A 17,214-nucleotide genomic window follows, 5' to 3' on the forward strand; every position below is an offset into this window, starting at 1 on the left:
ACCGCTTGCCATGCGGTAGCAGAGAGAACAGTCTATGACTGGGGTGGCTGGGGTCTTTGACAATTTTTAGGGCCTTCCTCTGACACCGCCTGGTGTAGAGGTCCTGGATGGCAGGCAGCTTAGCCCCAGTGATGTACTGGGCTGTACGCACTACCCTCTGTAGTACCTTGCGGTCAGAGGCTGAGCAACTGATGCAACCAGGCAGTGATGCAACCAGTCAAGATGCTCTCAATGTTGCAGCTGTTGAACCTTTTGAGGATCTCAGGACCCATGCCAAATATTTTTTGTTTCCTGAGGGGGAATAGGCTTTGTCGTGCCCTCTTCACGACTGTCTTGGTGTGTTTGGACCATTCTAGTTTGTTGTTGATGTGGATACCAAGGAACTTGAAGCTCTCAACCTGCTCCACAACAGCCCCGTCGATGAGAATGGGGGCGTGCTCGGTCCTCCTTTTCCTGTAGTCCACAATCATCTCCTTAGTCTTGGTTACGTTAAGGGATAGGTTGTTATTCTGGCACCACCCGGCCAGGTCTCTGACGTCCTCCCTATAGACTGTCTCGTCGTTGTCGGTGATCAGGCCTACCACTGTTGTGTCGTCTGCAAACTTAATGATGGTGTTGGAGTCGTGCCTGGCCATACAGTCGTGGGTGAACAGGGAGTACAGGAGGAGATTAAGTAATCCTTCTAACCCCCCCCCATCTACCCTCCCCCCCCCCCAAAAAAAATATAGATGTACTATTGTAAAGTGGTTGTTCCACTGGATATCATAAGGTGAATGCACCAATTTGTAAGTCGCTCTGGATAAGAGCGTCTGCTAAATGACGTAAATGTAAATGTAAATTAGATTGAGCACGCACCCCTAGGGAGCTCCAGTGTTGAGGATCTGCGTGGCAGATGTGTTGCTACCTACCCTCACCACCTGGGGCCGGCCCGTAAGGAAGTCCAGAATCCAGTTGCAGAGGGAGGTGTTTAGTCCCAGGATCCTTAGCTTAGTGATGAGCTTTGAGGGTACTATGGTGTTGAACACTGAGCTGTAGTCAATGAATAGCATTCTCAAATAAGTGTTCCTTTTGTCCAGGTGGGAAAGGGTAGTGTGGAGTGCAATAGAGATTGCATCATCTGTGGATCTGTTTGGGCGGTATGCAAATTGGAGTGGGTCTAGGGTTTCTGGGATAATGGTGTTGATGTGAGCCATTACCAACCTTTCAAAGCACTTCATAGCTATGGACGTGAGTGCTACGGGTCTGTAGTCATTTAGGCAGGTTGCCTTTGTGTTCTTGGGCACAGGGAGTATGGTGGTCTGCTTGAAACATGTTGGTAATACAGACTCAATCAGGGACATGTTGAAAATATCAGTGAAGACACCTGCCAGTTGGTCTGCACATGCCCGGAGCACACGTCCTGGTAATGCGTCTGGCCCGCAGCCTTGTGTATGTTGACCTGTTTAAAGGTCTTGCTCACGTCGGCTACGGAGAGCGTGATCACACAGTCGTCCGGAACAGCTGATGCTCTCATGCATGATTAAGTGTTGCTTGCTTCGAAGTGAGCATAGAAGTGATTTAGCTCGTCTGGTATGCTCGTGTCACTGGGCAGCTTGCGGCTGTGCTTCCCTTTGTAGTCTGTAATAGTTTGCAAGCCCTGCCACATAAGATGAGTGTCGGAGCCGGTGTAGTAGGATTCAATCTTAGCCCTGTATTGACGCTTTGCCTGTTTGATGGTTCGTCGCAGGGCATAGCAGGGTTTCTTGTAAGCTTCCGGGTTAGAGTCCCGCACCTTGAAAGCGGCAGCTCTACCCTTTAGCTCAGTACGAATGTTGCCTGTAGTCCATGGCTTCTGGTTGGGGTATGTACGTACAGTCACTGTGGGGACGACGTCCTCGATGCCCTTATTGATAAAGCCAATGCCATCGGAAGAATCCCGGAACATGTTCCAGTCTGTGATAGCAAAACCGTCCTGTAGTTTAGCATCTGCTTCATCTGACCACTTTTTTTATAGACCGAGTCACTGGTGCTTCCTGCTTGAATTTTTGCTTGTAAGCAGGAATCAGGAGGATAGAGTTGTGGTCGGATTTACCAAATGGAGGACGAGGGAGAACTTTGTACGCATCTCTGTGTGTGGAGTACAGGTGATCTAGAATTTTCTTCCTTCTGGTTGCACATTTACCATGTTGATGGAAATTTGGTAGAACTGATTTAAGTTTCCCTGCATTAAAGTCTCTGGCCACTAGGAGTGCCACCTCTGGGTGAGTGGTTTCCTGTTTGCTTATTTCCTTATACAGCTGACTGATTGTGGTCTTAGTGCCAGCATCTGTCTGTGGTGGTAAATAAACAGCCACGAAAAGTATAGCTAAAAACTCTCTAGGCAAGTAGTATGGCCTCCAATTTATCACAATATACTCTACTTCAGCACACTCCCCCCCCTCGTCTTACTGGAGTGTGCTGTTCTATCTTGCCAGTGCAGCATATATCCCGCTAGCTGAATATCCCGCTAGCTGAATATCCATGTCGTCATTCAGCCACAATTCCGTAAAACTTAGGATATTACAGTTTCTGATGTCCCGTTGGTAGGATATTCGTGATCGTACCTCGTCTAGTTTATTGTCCAATGATTGCACGTTGGCGAGTAGTATTGACGGTAACGGCAGCTTTCCCAATCGCCTTTTCCGGGTCCTGACCAGGCATTCGGCTCTTTGTCCTCTGTACTTGCGTCGCTTCCTTTTGCAAATAACGGGGATGTTGGCCCTGTCGGGTGTTTGGAGAATGTCTTGTGCGTCTTGCTTGTTGAAGAAAAAAGCTTTGTCTAATCCGAGAAGAGTGATCGCTGTCCTGATATCCAGAAGCTCCTTTTTGCCAAAAGATACGGTTGCAGAAACATTATGTACAAAATAAGTTACAAATAACGCGAAAAAATAATAGCACAATTGGTTGGGCGCCAGTAAAACTGCTGCCATTTCTTCCGCCGCCAATTTGGCTATGCAATCGCGCAAGAAAACAGAGTGATGGCCTCTACTAAAAAGTGGAGTATTCCATCAGCTTTCTATAGGCTAGGCCTGCTATATTTATTTATCAACTTTCCTAATATTAAGCACATTGCTTCTCTTTATGACAGGAGTATAGCCTACCTGGCTGGCATGAAAATGAACCACTGGAAAAACGTCCTACATTCGCTATTTAAGTGCATAGATGACATGTATTTTTTTCCGCTGCTCCTGTTTCGAGACAGGTGCATGATAATGGTCCATTCTAAATCAAAACTAATTTCACACATATATTGTTTAGTACATGTAAAGCCAAGATTAAATCAAGAGTTGTCTGATGGGTGACAATATTAGCCTATCTCTTATGAATGATATATTATCACTTGTGAATGATGCACAGTTTATGGCAAACAGCGCATGCTTTTTTAGCGACTTTTTCAAATCCTCGTCGCACACCTCATGTAGCATAACCCATAGGCCTATATGTTTTGATAAGGTTTGTATCACAACTAAAGTGGCCAAATAACTTATTAAAATGAAGCACATTACAACGGGTGTAGAGAGCCTAACTGGCATACATACTCAGCACGTGAGTTCCAAGTTTGGGGAAGACCATTTTCACCATAAAAATGCTCCTTTATAATATCATGCCACATGGCTAGGTTTTTAGAGGATTGTGGGTAATGTATGCAATGTATGCATGTTTAAAAAAATAAAAGTGTACTTCTATATTAGTATTAAGCAGCTTGCCATGAGGTATAATGGATCATGATGAACGGTCAATGATGAGACGACCCATTCCCACAAATCCAACTTCTAATGGTAGAGGCAAATACAGTATCCTGCAATGCTTGCTGTAAAACTTCTGCTGGTGGATTGAGCACTGTGCTCATCAATGCCTGCCAAAATGCGTTAAACGTGCAAATAATCCGATACATGTAAATCAATTTTAAATATGAAAATACTCCAGAACAAGTGATCTAATTCTGCACTAAACAGAACTCGAAACACCAAAATCGTGTATTCAACCTTTCGCAGTAATGCTCCCAGTCCCTGGCAAGGTGTTGCACAACACTTGATTAAAGTGGTGTTACAACACACCATGTAATGTTTCAAAACATCCCAGGATGAAGTCTTTCTATACTCCAGAAAAGTTAAGATTTCTTCTCCTTAAAAGTGTAATGTCACATTCAGACACCATAATCATTCAGTGTTAATAATCAGTGCAATAATTCACACATCTATTGTATTGCATTACTTTGTCAATCTTGTTGGCATTGACTTACCTTTCCTGCATAGGAGGAAGTTGTATCCAACTGTTGAATCGTGGATCATAACGGCTGACATGATTGGTGCTGTGCTTTCCTGCAAAATACATGTCATAATCAAGATCCATAAATGGTTAATATGGCCACACTTATCTAATCAAACAACGTTGATTGGAAATAAAGTGCGAATTGTGAATATAAATACTAAACATTTATATAATTATTTTCTATTACTACTGGTATTAGTAGTGATGTTACCATTGGGGTTCCACTGGTCCTCTCCACCCAGCAGTAGTATGAAGTTTTCCACCTCCACCACACAGTGATGGGCACTGTTGTAAGGCATTACTGGAAGACACAACACAACATAGTGGAGGATGTCAGAAACGGGTTATGAAAGGACACAGAATGGTGTAGGACATACAGTTGAAGTCGGAAGTTTACATATACCTTAGCCAAATACATTTAAACTCAGTTTTTCACAATTCCTGACATTTAATCCAAGTAGAAATTCCCTGTCTTAGGTCAGTTAGGATCACCACTTTATTTTAAGAATGTGAAATGTCAGACAAATAGTAGAGGGTGATTTATTTCAGCTTTTATTTCTTTCATCACATTCCCAGTGGGTCAGAAGTTTACATACACTCAATTAGTATTTAGTAGCATTGCCTTTAAATTGTTTAACTTGGGTCAAACGTTTAGGGTAGCCTTCCTCAAGCTTCCCACAATAAGTTGGGTGAATTTTGGCCCATTCCTCCTGACAGAGCTGATGTAACTGAGTCAGGTTTGTAGGCCTCCTTGCTCACACATGCTTTTTCAGTTCTGCCACACATTTTCTATAGGATTGAAGTCAGGGCTTTGTGATGGCCACTCCAATACCTTGACTTTGTTGTCCTTAAGCCATTTTGCCACAACATTGGAAGTATGCTTGGAGTCATTGTCCATTTAGAAGACCCATTTGCGACCAAACTTTAACTTCCTGACTGATGTCTTGAGATGTTGCTTCAATATTACCACATAATTTTCCCTCCTTATGATGCCATCTATTTTGTGAAGCGCACGAGTCCCTCCTGCAGCAAAGCACCCCCACAACGTGATGCTGTGCTTCACGGTTGGGATGGTGTTCTTCGGCTTGCAAGCTTCCCCCTTTTTCCTCCAAACATAATGATGGACATTATGGCCAAACAGTTCTATTTTTGTTTCATCAGACCAGAGGACATTTCTCCAAAAAGTACAATCTTTGTCCCAATGTGCAGTTGCAAACCGTAGTCTGGCTTTTTTTATGGCGGTTCTGGAGCAGTGGCTTCTTCCTTGCTGAGCTGCATTTCAGGTTATGTCGATATAGGACTTGTTTTACTCTAGACATAGATACTTTTGTACCTGTTTCCTCCAGCATCTTCACAAGGTCCTTTGCTGTTGTTTTGGGATTGATTTGCACTTTTCGTACCAAAGTACGTTCATCTCCAGGAGACAGAACGTGTCTCCTTCCTGAGTGGTATGACAGCTGCGTGGTCCCATGGTGTATATACTTGCATACTATTGTTTGTACAGATGAACGTGGTACCTTCAGGCGTTTGAAAATTGCTCCCAAGGATGAACCAGACTTGTGGAGGTCTACAATTTATTTCTGATGTCTTGGCTGATTTCTTTTGATTTTCCCATGATGTCAAGCAAAGAGGCACTGAGTTTGAAGGTAGGCCTTGAAATACTCATAATACTCATAAATACTCAATACTCAATACTCATATTCAGACATTGGTGGGTTGGGGTTCTTTATGAAAAGTCAACTGACATAGAATCTTGAAGCGTTGAAGTGGTGCTGGTCTCTGCTGGTCATATATGAACGTCTTGAAACGCCACATGTACTCTTAAATCTCTGTCTGGTACAGCCAGAAGAGGACTGTCCAACCCCTTGTTCCTCTCTAGGTTTCTTCATCTCTAGGTTTCTTCTCTGTAGGTGTCTTCCTAGATTCTTGCTAGCTTCTCTCGGACTGTTTCTCATTTGAATTTTTATCACCTTTTGCATGAACTATTAAAGTAACTGTCCAGTGAAAATCTTGTTTTTAAAAGATAATATTATTTGAACTTATACCCAAATAAAGTTGTTGACTAATCCTATACTTGTATTTGAGGCCAAAGCATAAATTTGAAAAAAATACCTTAAAAAACCCACCTCAAACTTGTATCACAACAGACCATTTAAAAAATGCTTGCTATTTCCTTATACAGGATGATGTCTTCCTCCAGTGGACAATGAGCTGGCCAATCAGCGGTCTATTCGTGTGAATATTTTTAATGCCCACACCATTCCAACACAGAAAAGCTGCTTTTTAAAATACTTAATTACAATTTTTGGGAAGGAAAACGATTTCACTCATATTACAATTAACTAAAGTCAGCTGTACAACTGAAATGTGTGTTCTGCATTTAACCCAACCCCTCTGAGTCAAAGAGGTGCAGGGGGGTGCCTTAACCAACATCCATGTCTTCAGCACCCAGGGAACAGTGGGTTAACTGCCTTGCTCAGGGTTAGAACAACAGATATTTATCTTGTCAGCTCAGGGATTCAATCCAGCAGCTTCTCAGTTACTGCCCAGTGCTCTAGCCACTAGGCTACCTGCCACCCTGTCGTAAGTCATAGAAATATAGACACTCTGCAGATCCTTTTAGCGTTTCTTTGGGGATTCCTGATTTTTACTGCTGTAGGCTGCTGTTTGAGCTTAGCACAATGAGTTTTAAGCTACAAAATCTGACTATTCCACATTGAACCAGCCTCCTCTGTCAAACACAAGTTTGCTCTATTTAACACATAATCCCTCAATAACAAAAACCTATTAATCAATGTCATCACAGAAAATGCAATTTATGTCTGAATGAAACCTTTGTACTAAACCTAAAGAATTTCTGTCTCTCAACATTTCTGCTCCTCCTGGTTACGCCTACACAGGGAAACATCGCTTGACAGGCCCTGCAGGGGGTATTGCTGTTCTCCACCGATCAGACCTACAAATGTCTTTAACGCAGGTACAGAATCTGACCTTATTGAATGCCTTGTGCTCAAACTGTCTGGCCCAAAACCACTTCTCCTCATTCTGATATAAAGGCCTGCCAAATCCTCTCCTGTCTTAGTCTCTGAATTATCTAAGGTATTAACATCTTCCTGCTCCACATGCCCTGCCACAGTGCTGCTTGGGGACTTAAAGGTGTTTTTTTTTTTTTTTTTGTACAATTTTTTACATTGTAGAATAATAGTGAAGACGACATCAAAACTCTGAAATAACACTTATGGAATCATGTAGCAACCAACAAATTGTTAAACAAACTCATCCCAAACCATCTCAATTGGGTTGAGGTTGGGTGATTGTGGAGGCCAGGTCATCTGATGCAGTGCTCCATCACTCTCCTTCTTGGTCAAATAGCCCTTACACAGCCTGGAGGTGTGTTTTGGATCATTGTTCTGTTGAAAAACAAATGATAGTCCCACTAAGTGCAAACCAGATGGTATGGCGTATCGCTGCAGAATGCAGTGGTAGCCATGCTGCTTAAGTGTGCCTTGATTCCTAAATAAATCCCTGACAGTGTAACCAGCAAAAGCACCCCCACACAATCACACCTCCTCCTCCATGCTTCACGGTGGGAACCACACATGCGGAGATCATCCGTTTACATACTCTGCGTCTCACAAAGACATGGCGGTTAGAACCAAAAATCTCAAATTTGGACCTATCAGACCAAAGGACAGATTTCCACTGGTCTAATGTCCATTGCTTGTATTTTTTGGCCCAAGCAAGTCTCTTCTTCTTATTGGTGTCCTTTAGTAGTGGTTGCTTTCCAGCAATTCGACCATGAAGGCCTGATTCACGCAGTCTCCTCTGAACAGTTGATGTTGAGATGTGTCTGTTACTTGAACTCTGTGAAGCATTTATTTGGGCTGCAATCTGAGGTGCAGTTAATTGCCAATTTCCGAGGCTGGTAAATCTAATGAACTTATCCTCTGCAGCAGAGGTAACTCTGGGTCTTCCTTTCCTGTGGTGGTCCTCATGAGAGCCAGTTTCATCATGGCGCTTGATGGTTTTTGTGCCTGCACTTGAAGAAACGCTCAAAGTTCTTGAAATTTTCCAGATTGACTGACCTGTTATGTCTTTAAAGTAATGATGGACTGTCATTTCTCTTCTTATTTGAGCTGTTCTTGCCATAATATGGACTTGGTCTTTTACCAAATAGGGCTATCTTCTGTATACCAAACCTACCTTGTCACAACACAACTGATTGGCTCAAACGCATTAAGAAAGAAATTCTACAAATTAACTTTTAACATGGCACACCTGTTAATGGAAATTAATTCCAGGTGACTACCTCATGAAGCTGGTTGAGAGAATGCCAAGAGTGTGCAAAGTTGTCATCAAGCCAAGGGTGGCTACTTTGAAGAATTTCAAATATAAAATATTTTTTTGGTGTGTCCAAACTTTTGACTGGTACTGTATATCCACATTATGAGGTTGGAATAATACTGTGAAATTATGAAAATGATGATGCTCTTTTATTGTAAGTGCTGTTTGAATTTTCAGCCTGTTTTGGTGGGAAGTAGTTTTGGCCTGCCTGGTGACATCACAAGGTGGTAAATTAGACCAATTAGAAAGACAGTTCCAAACCTCTCCGCCAATAACAGCTAGTTTTCAGTTATCCCCTCCCCACTCAAGCCACCCTCAGACAGTCCTAGCAAAATTCTTTCTTGAGAAATTGCTCTTTGCTAAGAAGTTTCTTTTTGACCATTTTAATTTAACTATCACAGTAAGGTACTTAAATGTTACCCAGAAATGATTTGAGATAAAAACATCTGCTTTGGACCTTTAAAGTGGAACTGGCAGCATTTTAACTACTTTGTAGACACGAAACAGACAATCATAATATCAGTCAAAAATATCAAATTCCTAGTTCATGCTTCTAAACCAACTTTATAAGAGGTTTTAAAAATAGGTTCTATTTGACTCAAAATTCCATGATGTACAGTAAGGCATTGTTGGCAGAATAGATGGATGCAGTTCAATGCATGATTAATATACTGCTCAAAAAAATAAAGGGAACACTTAAACAACACATCCTAGATCTGAATGAAAGAAATAATCTTATTAAATACTTTTTTCTTTACATAGTTGAATGTGCTGACAACAAAATCACACAAAAATAATCAATGGAAATCCAATTTATCAACCCATGGAGGTCTGGATTTGGAGTCACACTCAAAATTAAAGTGGAAAACCACACTACAGGCTGATCCAACTTTGATGTAATGTCCTTAAAACAAGTCAAAATGAGGCTCAGTAGTGTGTGTGGCCTCCACGTGCCTGTATGACCTCCCTACAACGCCTGGGCATGCTCCTGATGAGGTGGCGGATGGTCTCCTGAGGGATCTCCTCCCAGACCTGGACTAAAGCATCCGCCAACTCCTGGACAGTCTGTGGTGCAACGTGGCGTTGGTGGATGGAGCGAGACATGATGTCTCAGATGTGCTCAATTGGATTCAGGTCTGGGGAACGGGCGGGCCAGTCCATAGCATCAATGCCTTCCTCTTGCAGGAACTGCTGACACACTCCAGCCACATGAGGTCTAGCATTGTCTTGCATTAGGAGGAACCCAGGGCCAACCGCACCAGCATATGGTCTCACAAGGGGTCTGAGGATCTCATCTCGGTACCTAATGGCAGTCAGGCTACCTCTGGCGAGCACATGGAGGGCTCTGCGGCCCCCCAAAGAAATGCCACCCCACACCATGACTGACCCACCGCCAAACCGGTCATGCTGGAGGATGTTGCAGGCAGCAGAACGTTCTCCACGGCGGCTCCAGACTCTGTCACGTCTGTCACGTGCTCAGTGTGAACCTGCTTTCATCTGTGAAGAGCACAGGGCGCCAGTGGCGAATTTGCCAATCTTGGTGTTGTCTGGCAAATGCCAAACGTCCTGCACGGTGTTGGGCTGTAAGCACAACCCCCACCTGTGGACCTCGGGCCCTCATGGAGTCTGTTTCTGACTGTTTGAGCAGACACATGCACATTTGTGGCCAGCTGGAGGTCATTTTGCAGGGCTCTGGCAGTGCTTCTCCTGCTCCTCCTTGCACAAAGGCGGAGGTAGCGGTCCTGCTGCTGGGTTGTTGCCCTCCTACGGCCTCCTCCACGTCTCCTGATGTACTGGCCTGTCTCCTGGTAGCGCCTCCATGCTCTGGACACTACGCTGACAGACACAGCAAACCTTCTTGCCACAGCTCGCATTGATGTGCCATCCTGGATGAGCTGCACTACCTGAGCCACTTGTGTGGGTTGTAGACTCCGTCTCATGCTACCACTAGAGTGAAAGCACCGCCAGCATTCAAAAGTGCCGTCCTTGGCCAGCTCTCCTGCTATCTCTCTCAGAATGACCTTCTTGATCCTAATCAGTCAGGTTTCAAGACTGGGCATTCAACTGAGACTGCTCTTCTCTGTGTCACGGAGGCTCTCCGCACTGCTAAAGCTAACTCTCTCTCCTCTGCTCTCATCCTTCTAGACCTATCTGCTGCCTTTGATACTGTGAACCATCAGATCCTCCTCTCCACCCTCTCCGAGTTGGGCATCTCCGGCGCGGCCCACGCTTGGATTGCGTCCTACCTGACAGGTCGCAGATTCTGGCGTGGCGAGAATCTGTCTCCGCACCATGCGCTCTCACCACTGGTGTCCCCCAGGGCTCTGTTCTAGGCCCTCTCCTATTCTCGCTATACACCAAGTCACTTGGCTCTGTCATATCCTCACATGGTCTCTCCTATCATTGCTATGCAGATGACACACAATTAATCTTCTCCTTTCCCCCTTCTGATAACCAGGCGGCGAATCGCATCTCTGCATGTCTGTCAGACATATCAGTGTGGATGACGGATCACCACCTCAAGCTGAACCTCGGCAAGACGGAGCTGCTCTTCCTCCCGGGGAAGGACTGCCCGTTCCATGATCTCGCCATCACGGTTGACAACTCCCTTGTGTCCTCCTCCCAGAGTGCTAAGAACCTTGGCATGATCCTGGACAACACCCTGTCGTTCTCCACTAACATCAAGGCGGTGACCCGATCCTGTAGGTTCATGCTCTACAACATTCGCAGAGTACGACCCTGCCTCACACAGGAAGCGGCGCAGGTCCTAATCCAGGCACTTGTCATCTCCCGTCTGGATTACTGCAACTCGCTGTTGGCTGGGCTCCCTGCCTGTGCCATTAAACCCCTACAACTCATCCAGAACGCCGCAGCCCGTCTGGTGTTCAACCTTCCCAAGTTCTCTCACGTCACCCCGCTCCTCCGCTCTCTCCACTGGCTTCCAGTTGAAGCTCGCATCCGCTACAAGACCATGGTGATTGCCTACGGAGCTGTGAAGGGAACGGCACCTCCATACCTTCAGGCTCTGATCAGGCCCTACACCCAAACAAGGGCACTGCGTTCATCCACCTCTGGCCTGCTGGCCCCCCTACCTCTGAGGAAGCACAGTTCCCGCTCAGCCCAGTCAAAACTGTTCGCTGCTCTGGCACCCCAATGGTGGAACAAGCTCCCTCACGACGCCAGGACAGCGGAGTCAATCACCACCTTCCGGAGACACCTGAAACCCCACCTCTTTAAGGAATACCTAGGATAGGATAAAGTAATCCTTCTACCCCCCCCTTAAAAGATTTAGATGCACTATTGTAAAGTGGTTGTTCCACTGGATATCATAAGGTGAATGCACCAATTTGTAAGTCGCTCTGGATAAGAGCGTCTGCTAAATGACTTAAATGTAAATGTAAAAAGTGACCAAAACATCAGCCAGGAAGCATAGGAACTGAGAAGTGGTCTGTGGTCCCTACCTGCAGAACCACTCCTTTATTGGTGGTGTCTTGCTAATTGCCTATAATTTGCACCTGTTGTCTATTCCATTTGCAAATGTATTGTCAATCAGTGTTGCTTCCTAAGTGGACAGTTTGATTTCACAGAAGTGTGATTGACTTGGAGTTACATTGTGTTGTTTAAGTGTTCCCTTTATTTTTTTGAGCAGTGTATATAGAGAGAATTAATTTGAAAAGTATATTCCATATCTGCACAAAATTGAAAGCTCTCTCTGTCACAACTCCTGCTCGCAGACATACACACATGGGCTCTGGTATTTGCAACCATTTTCTTTTTTTCATTTACTTAACTCCACACTTTTACAAACACAAAAACACACACCCCACTTTCCATCACAATACACCTGCACATACCCACATACTGTGCCTTCTATGTCCTCGGTTTGCTGTGTTTTTATCCCTACGATGATGATTCTAACCTAATTTCCAGCTTTCCCATTTAAGTCTATTCACAAGACTGGGTACAGAACTTTGTGCCGTTCTGCAATTTTCTTCAGGAACTTTTAATTCATGCCTATTTTTGTTCCAGCGAGTCTTTTGCCCAGGCTTTTAACCATTATTTCATCTTTAAAGAATGCACCTTTGGCCACGATTGGGCGCTCGTATCGCTGTCCTCTCTGTCCGAAACAGGGTACTGTACACATTCGAGTTTTTGTCGACAGTGTCGCCTGGGATCTGTTGCGCTTTAAGAAATAATTATCTCACCACACTTTCAGGATCTTCACCCTCATTTTCTTTAATACCAATAAGTGTAACTGACAGTTAATCTGTAAGTCTATGTCGTTGTTTTTTGTTTGAATTGTTTACGTGTTCTACGTGGCTAATAACTGTTGTAACGGGGATCATTATCGTAGCAACACATCTTTGGGGGTGAAGGTTTTCCCGCGCGATGTTAGCTAAGTTTTCATGTTACCGGGTGTAGTTCGTAAAGGTTGATATGTGTATGTTAGGATGAAGCGTGAATTCATGCCAGGAATAATAAGTGTGAAGTTTGATTTCCTCCCTTCTGTAATAAGCAGCCAATGAGGTATTTTTTCCTTTATTCGTGTGTTCAATCTGATACTGTTATAGCTCCGGCTAAACTGTTTATGTATGTAAGCACTTCAGAGTTATACCAAGCTAATAAGTCACTTATAAGACAAGAAGGTATAAGAGTGTGCTTAAACTGTATTTTCATTTACTTTATAGTTCTCAGGGAAGGTGATAATTCTGACTAAACTACAGAATAAAGCCGCCAGTAAAAATCAAGGAACGGTTGTGCTCGTGGTTACTGGAGGGAGTTACAATAAATACAAGATTTTCTCGCATGGATCTAGTTTGTATTCCAAGTTAGGCTTCTCTCAGAAACATGGTCTCCTTTTTAAGTTCTTTAACGTCCGTTTTTATAGCATTGACTGTACCATTCAGCTTGTTTGTTTCTCCATTGTCGCAGCTTTGTCCTTTATTTCTTTACTGACAAGTTCAAGTACACTCAATTAATCATTTAGTGATTTTAGCAGGTCGGTTTCCACTCTTACCGTACTAGGTGATGAAAAGTATAAATCATCGGTGTCTGTCCATTTGGTTTTCAATATTTTCCCTGGTTCCTCTCCGACATGTTTTTGCCTTAACTTCTAGATCAGTGTAGTGTGCTACTATTTAGTCAGTTTTAAAGATATTGAATATTTGCAATTTCTCATGGCGCATTCTGCAACGCCATCTTTAGTCCATCTTCAGTCCGCTATCTCAGGGCAGACATTTGACGAACTGACTTGTTGGAAAGGTGGCATCGTTTGATAGTGCCACGTTGGCGAGGCCCGAGCTAACCAAGCTAGTTGGTGATGTTAACGTTTCCGTTGATGGCTCATGAGTGGAAGAACTGTCTATGGTCCTGGCACTGTGACAGCCAGTGCTTGTCTCTTCTTTGGCAGAGAATCAGACGTCCTACTCACATCATTGGTAGCTAAAATGGCACTCCAGCACTTTCTGTTCTCCTTGTTAGGAGCTGCCAATAACTCTTGAGTGAGCTCTCACACGATGACCACTCACAGGCATTATTTCCCTTGCCTAAAATCCCGCATCGGATAACTTTTGCATTCTGAAGTTGCTACCTAAGCTGGCTGGTCGTTAATTTCTCATGTTTTGACCCAGTCGTTAATTCGAATCATTCTATTCATTTGACGTTGCTATGCTAAACAAATCATTGGCATGTAGCTAGCTAGCAGAGATTCAATGATGATGAGAGACAAGATCTTCAATAAATAATGATTGAATAAATATCCAATAAGCCTACATAGACCGCACTGCACTGGTTAATGAATGAATGGAATTGTAATTGTTTACGGTTTCCATGGTGAATTATAAGTTTCAAGTTCATTATTGGGCTAGCTAGCCTACTGGCATGGGAGAAATCGCGTTTGTAAAATGATACATTGTTGCACAGGTCGTAGAGGCATGAAGGTAGGTTTATACAACCCCCAGCTGTTGCAAACCAAATAGTACTAAGGAAAAAATAATGTGTAGGTGCTTTTTTCCCGAGGGAGATTACATTTATGAATTTCCTGCATGGGCTGTGGGAGAGTTGAATTATGACATTACCCAAACCAGAAACCATGGATAAATGGCAGCGTTCACACAAAACATAAAGCGCGAATCACCGCATTTAACCTCGCAACCGCAGGACTCTCCAGAGGGTGGTGCGGGCAGCCCAACGCACCATCGGGGGCACACTGCCTGCCCTACTGGACATCTACAGCACCAGGTGTCACAGGAAACCCAAGAAGATCATCAAGAACCTCAGCCATCCGAGCCACAGCCTGTTCACCCCTCTACCATGAAATGAAGAAGGCAGAGACAGTACAAGTGCATCAAAGCTGGGCCGAGAGACTGATAAACAGCTTCTATTCCCAGGCCATCAGACTGATAAACAGCCACCACTAGATGGCCTCTGCTCAATACCCTGCCCTCTGCCAAGTACCCTACTCTGCCCCTCAGTCACTATCACTAGCCAGATAGCACCGGGCACTGTACCCTGCACCTTATGGACTTCTGCCCTATGTACATAGTCCACTTTAATAATGTTTACATACAATTTATATATCTACTGCTGTACAAAATGTTGGATTATTTTAAAATGTTGGATTATTGTGTGCTTGTTGACATTTACTGCATTGATTGATAGGAACATAAGCATTTCGCTGCACCCGCCATAACACCTGCTAAACGGTGTATGCGATCAATAACATTTGATTTAACTAAAAGAACCACTCGTTCAAATCTTTAAACATCAACTGAATGTTAAATATTAAGGCATTTAAGGAAATCTGACACCTACACGCTCCTTCCATTGTGATGCACTGGAGTCAGGGACTATAATCCCCTTTCCTCATTCAAGATAAAGCTGTGTTAGTTCCCCTATCTGTCTGAGGCTCAATGGAAGACCTCCGCATGTCAGCCACACACACACACACACACACACACACACACACACACACACACACACACTTACACACACAGAGAAGATAAAGCTGTGTTAGTCAGTCCCTATCTGTCTGAGCTAGACTCCCCTCAATGAATGCAAGACTTTCGCATGTCAGCTAGCCACAGCTATTGGAGATTGCAGCTGAGGAGTGAAGAAAATAAATTAGATTCAAGGCTGTCTAATTTTACAGCAACTGCGATCCATCAGACTAGCGGGAGGTGACAGTGGAAATGACGGATGGAGACAGACAGGTGGCCTTACCATTTCACTGATTTACGCTCAAAAGCACGGCACGGGCCCCTAGATTTATTGAGTGAACATGATCCTGTTCATTATGACTGTCACCTAAGACCATTTCTCTCCATCTCAACAGGGGTCACTTTAGCAGGGGAAGATAGGAAGGAGAACATGAGAGGGATTGGAGGACAACCTTAACATATAGACAGTGTACAGGCAGGGAGGTTGGGGGGAGTTTTTTGGCCCTGTGAGCTGCCGAGTGTTGTCAAATATAAAACAACAATCAATGAAATGTATTTTTTAAAGCCCTTTTTACATCAGCAGTTGTCACAAAGCGCTTTACAGATACCCAGCCTAAACCCCCAAATGAACAAGCAATGCGAAGGCAAAAGCAGAAGCACAATGGCTAGGAAAAACTCCCTAGAAGTCAGGAACCTAGTAATAATAACAATAATACATTTTATTTGCGCCTTTCAAGATATACAAGGACACTTACAGAGCAAATATAAACATGGCAATACTAAAAGCAAAGGACCTGATTCCGACCCGAGCTAAGTGTGCATAAATGGAACATAATTAGATTTTTATGCACTTTTCTCTGTACGCGTATTCTGACCTTGAACTTAAACATGAGAATAGCATGCTAATCACCCGCTATTCGTTTGGTGTGGAGATCAAAGAAATGAAGGTGCGGCGGAGGTATTCTGATCTTGACTCAATTCCCACATAATTCAACCGCATTTACGCGCGATGAAACAATGAATAAGGTCGAGCAACCTGTCGGTTCCAAGTGGAACAACATCTACTTTCTTTTTTTTCTGATAGAAATAACACCATCCTCCACGCGTTGTGGTTTACAAATTGATACGAGCTAGGTAAATGAGTAAGCCGTTTTGGATGAGGGGATTGTAAATATAAATGACAATTGTTTTAGATCTATTTTACCTTATGATCGCCGGAGACAAATGTGAAACCTGTCATATGGCAGCAAACTGAAGCATATCAACATATCACCTTTCCCACAGTGAAGTTTATGACTTTGGATGAAATTTGGAGACCCAATTTATAGGCTTCTGTAGCCATGCACAAATGACAGTATAGTATCAAACCTTTATCGGTAGCCACCGTCAGTAATACCCACAGCAAAGATGAAGGCACGAGCCCCATGGAGCGTAGTTTGGTGAGTGGGGTGACCAGTAGGCCAGAGTCAGAGGATCGAATGCTGCGGTTGGGGGTGTAGCATGTTGGACAGATAAGAGGGAGCCAAGCCTTGCAGGGATTTGTCGGTGAGGAGAAGGATTTTAAAGTTGATCTGGAATTTGATTGGAAACCATTGGTGGAGTGTGGGTGTGATGTGCTCCCAGGGTTTGGTGCGGGTGAGGA

General features: G+C 43.9%; 1 protein-coding gene across 2 annotated transcripts in view; it reads right to left on the reverse strand.

Annotated features, from left to right (window-relative positions):
- Positions 1-17,214, reverse strand: part of klhl14 (kelch-like family member 14) — a 57,289-nt gene that overhangs the window by 9,324 nt on the left and 30,751 nt on the right. For both annotated transcript variants that reach the window (XM_014191101.2, XM_045714729.1), the window contains 2 exons: positions 4,502-4,591; positions 4,262-4,340 (listed from right to left, as the gene is read on the reverse strand). In XM_014191101.2, the coding sequence (XP_014046576.1) occupies positions 4,262-4,340; positions 4,502-4,591 (169 nt within the window). The remainder of the gene's footprint in view (positions 1-4,261; positions 4,341-4,501; positions 4,592-17,214) is intronic.

The sequence above is a fragment of the Salmo salar genome, chromosome ssa03, assembly GCF_905237065.1.
Source record: "Salmo salar chromosome ssa03, Ssal_v3.1, whole genome shotgun sequence".
Classification (NCBI taxonomy): domain Eukaryota; kingdom Metazoa; phylum Chordata; class Actinopteri; order Salmoniformes; family Salmonidae; genus Salmo; species Salmo salar.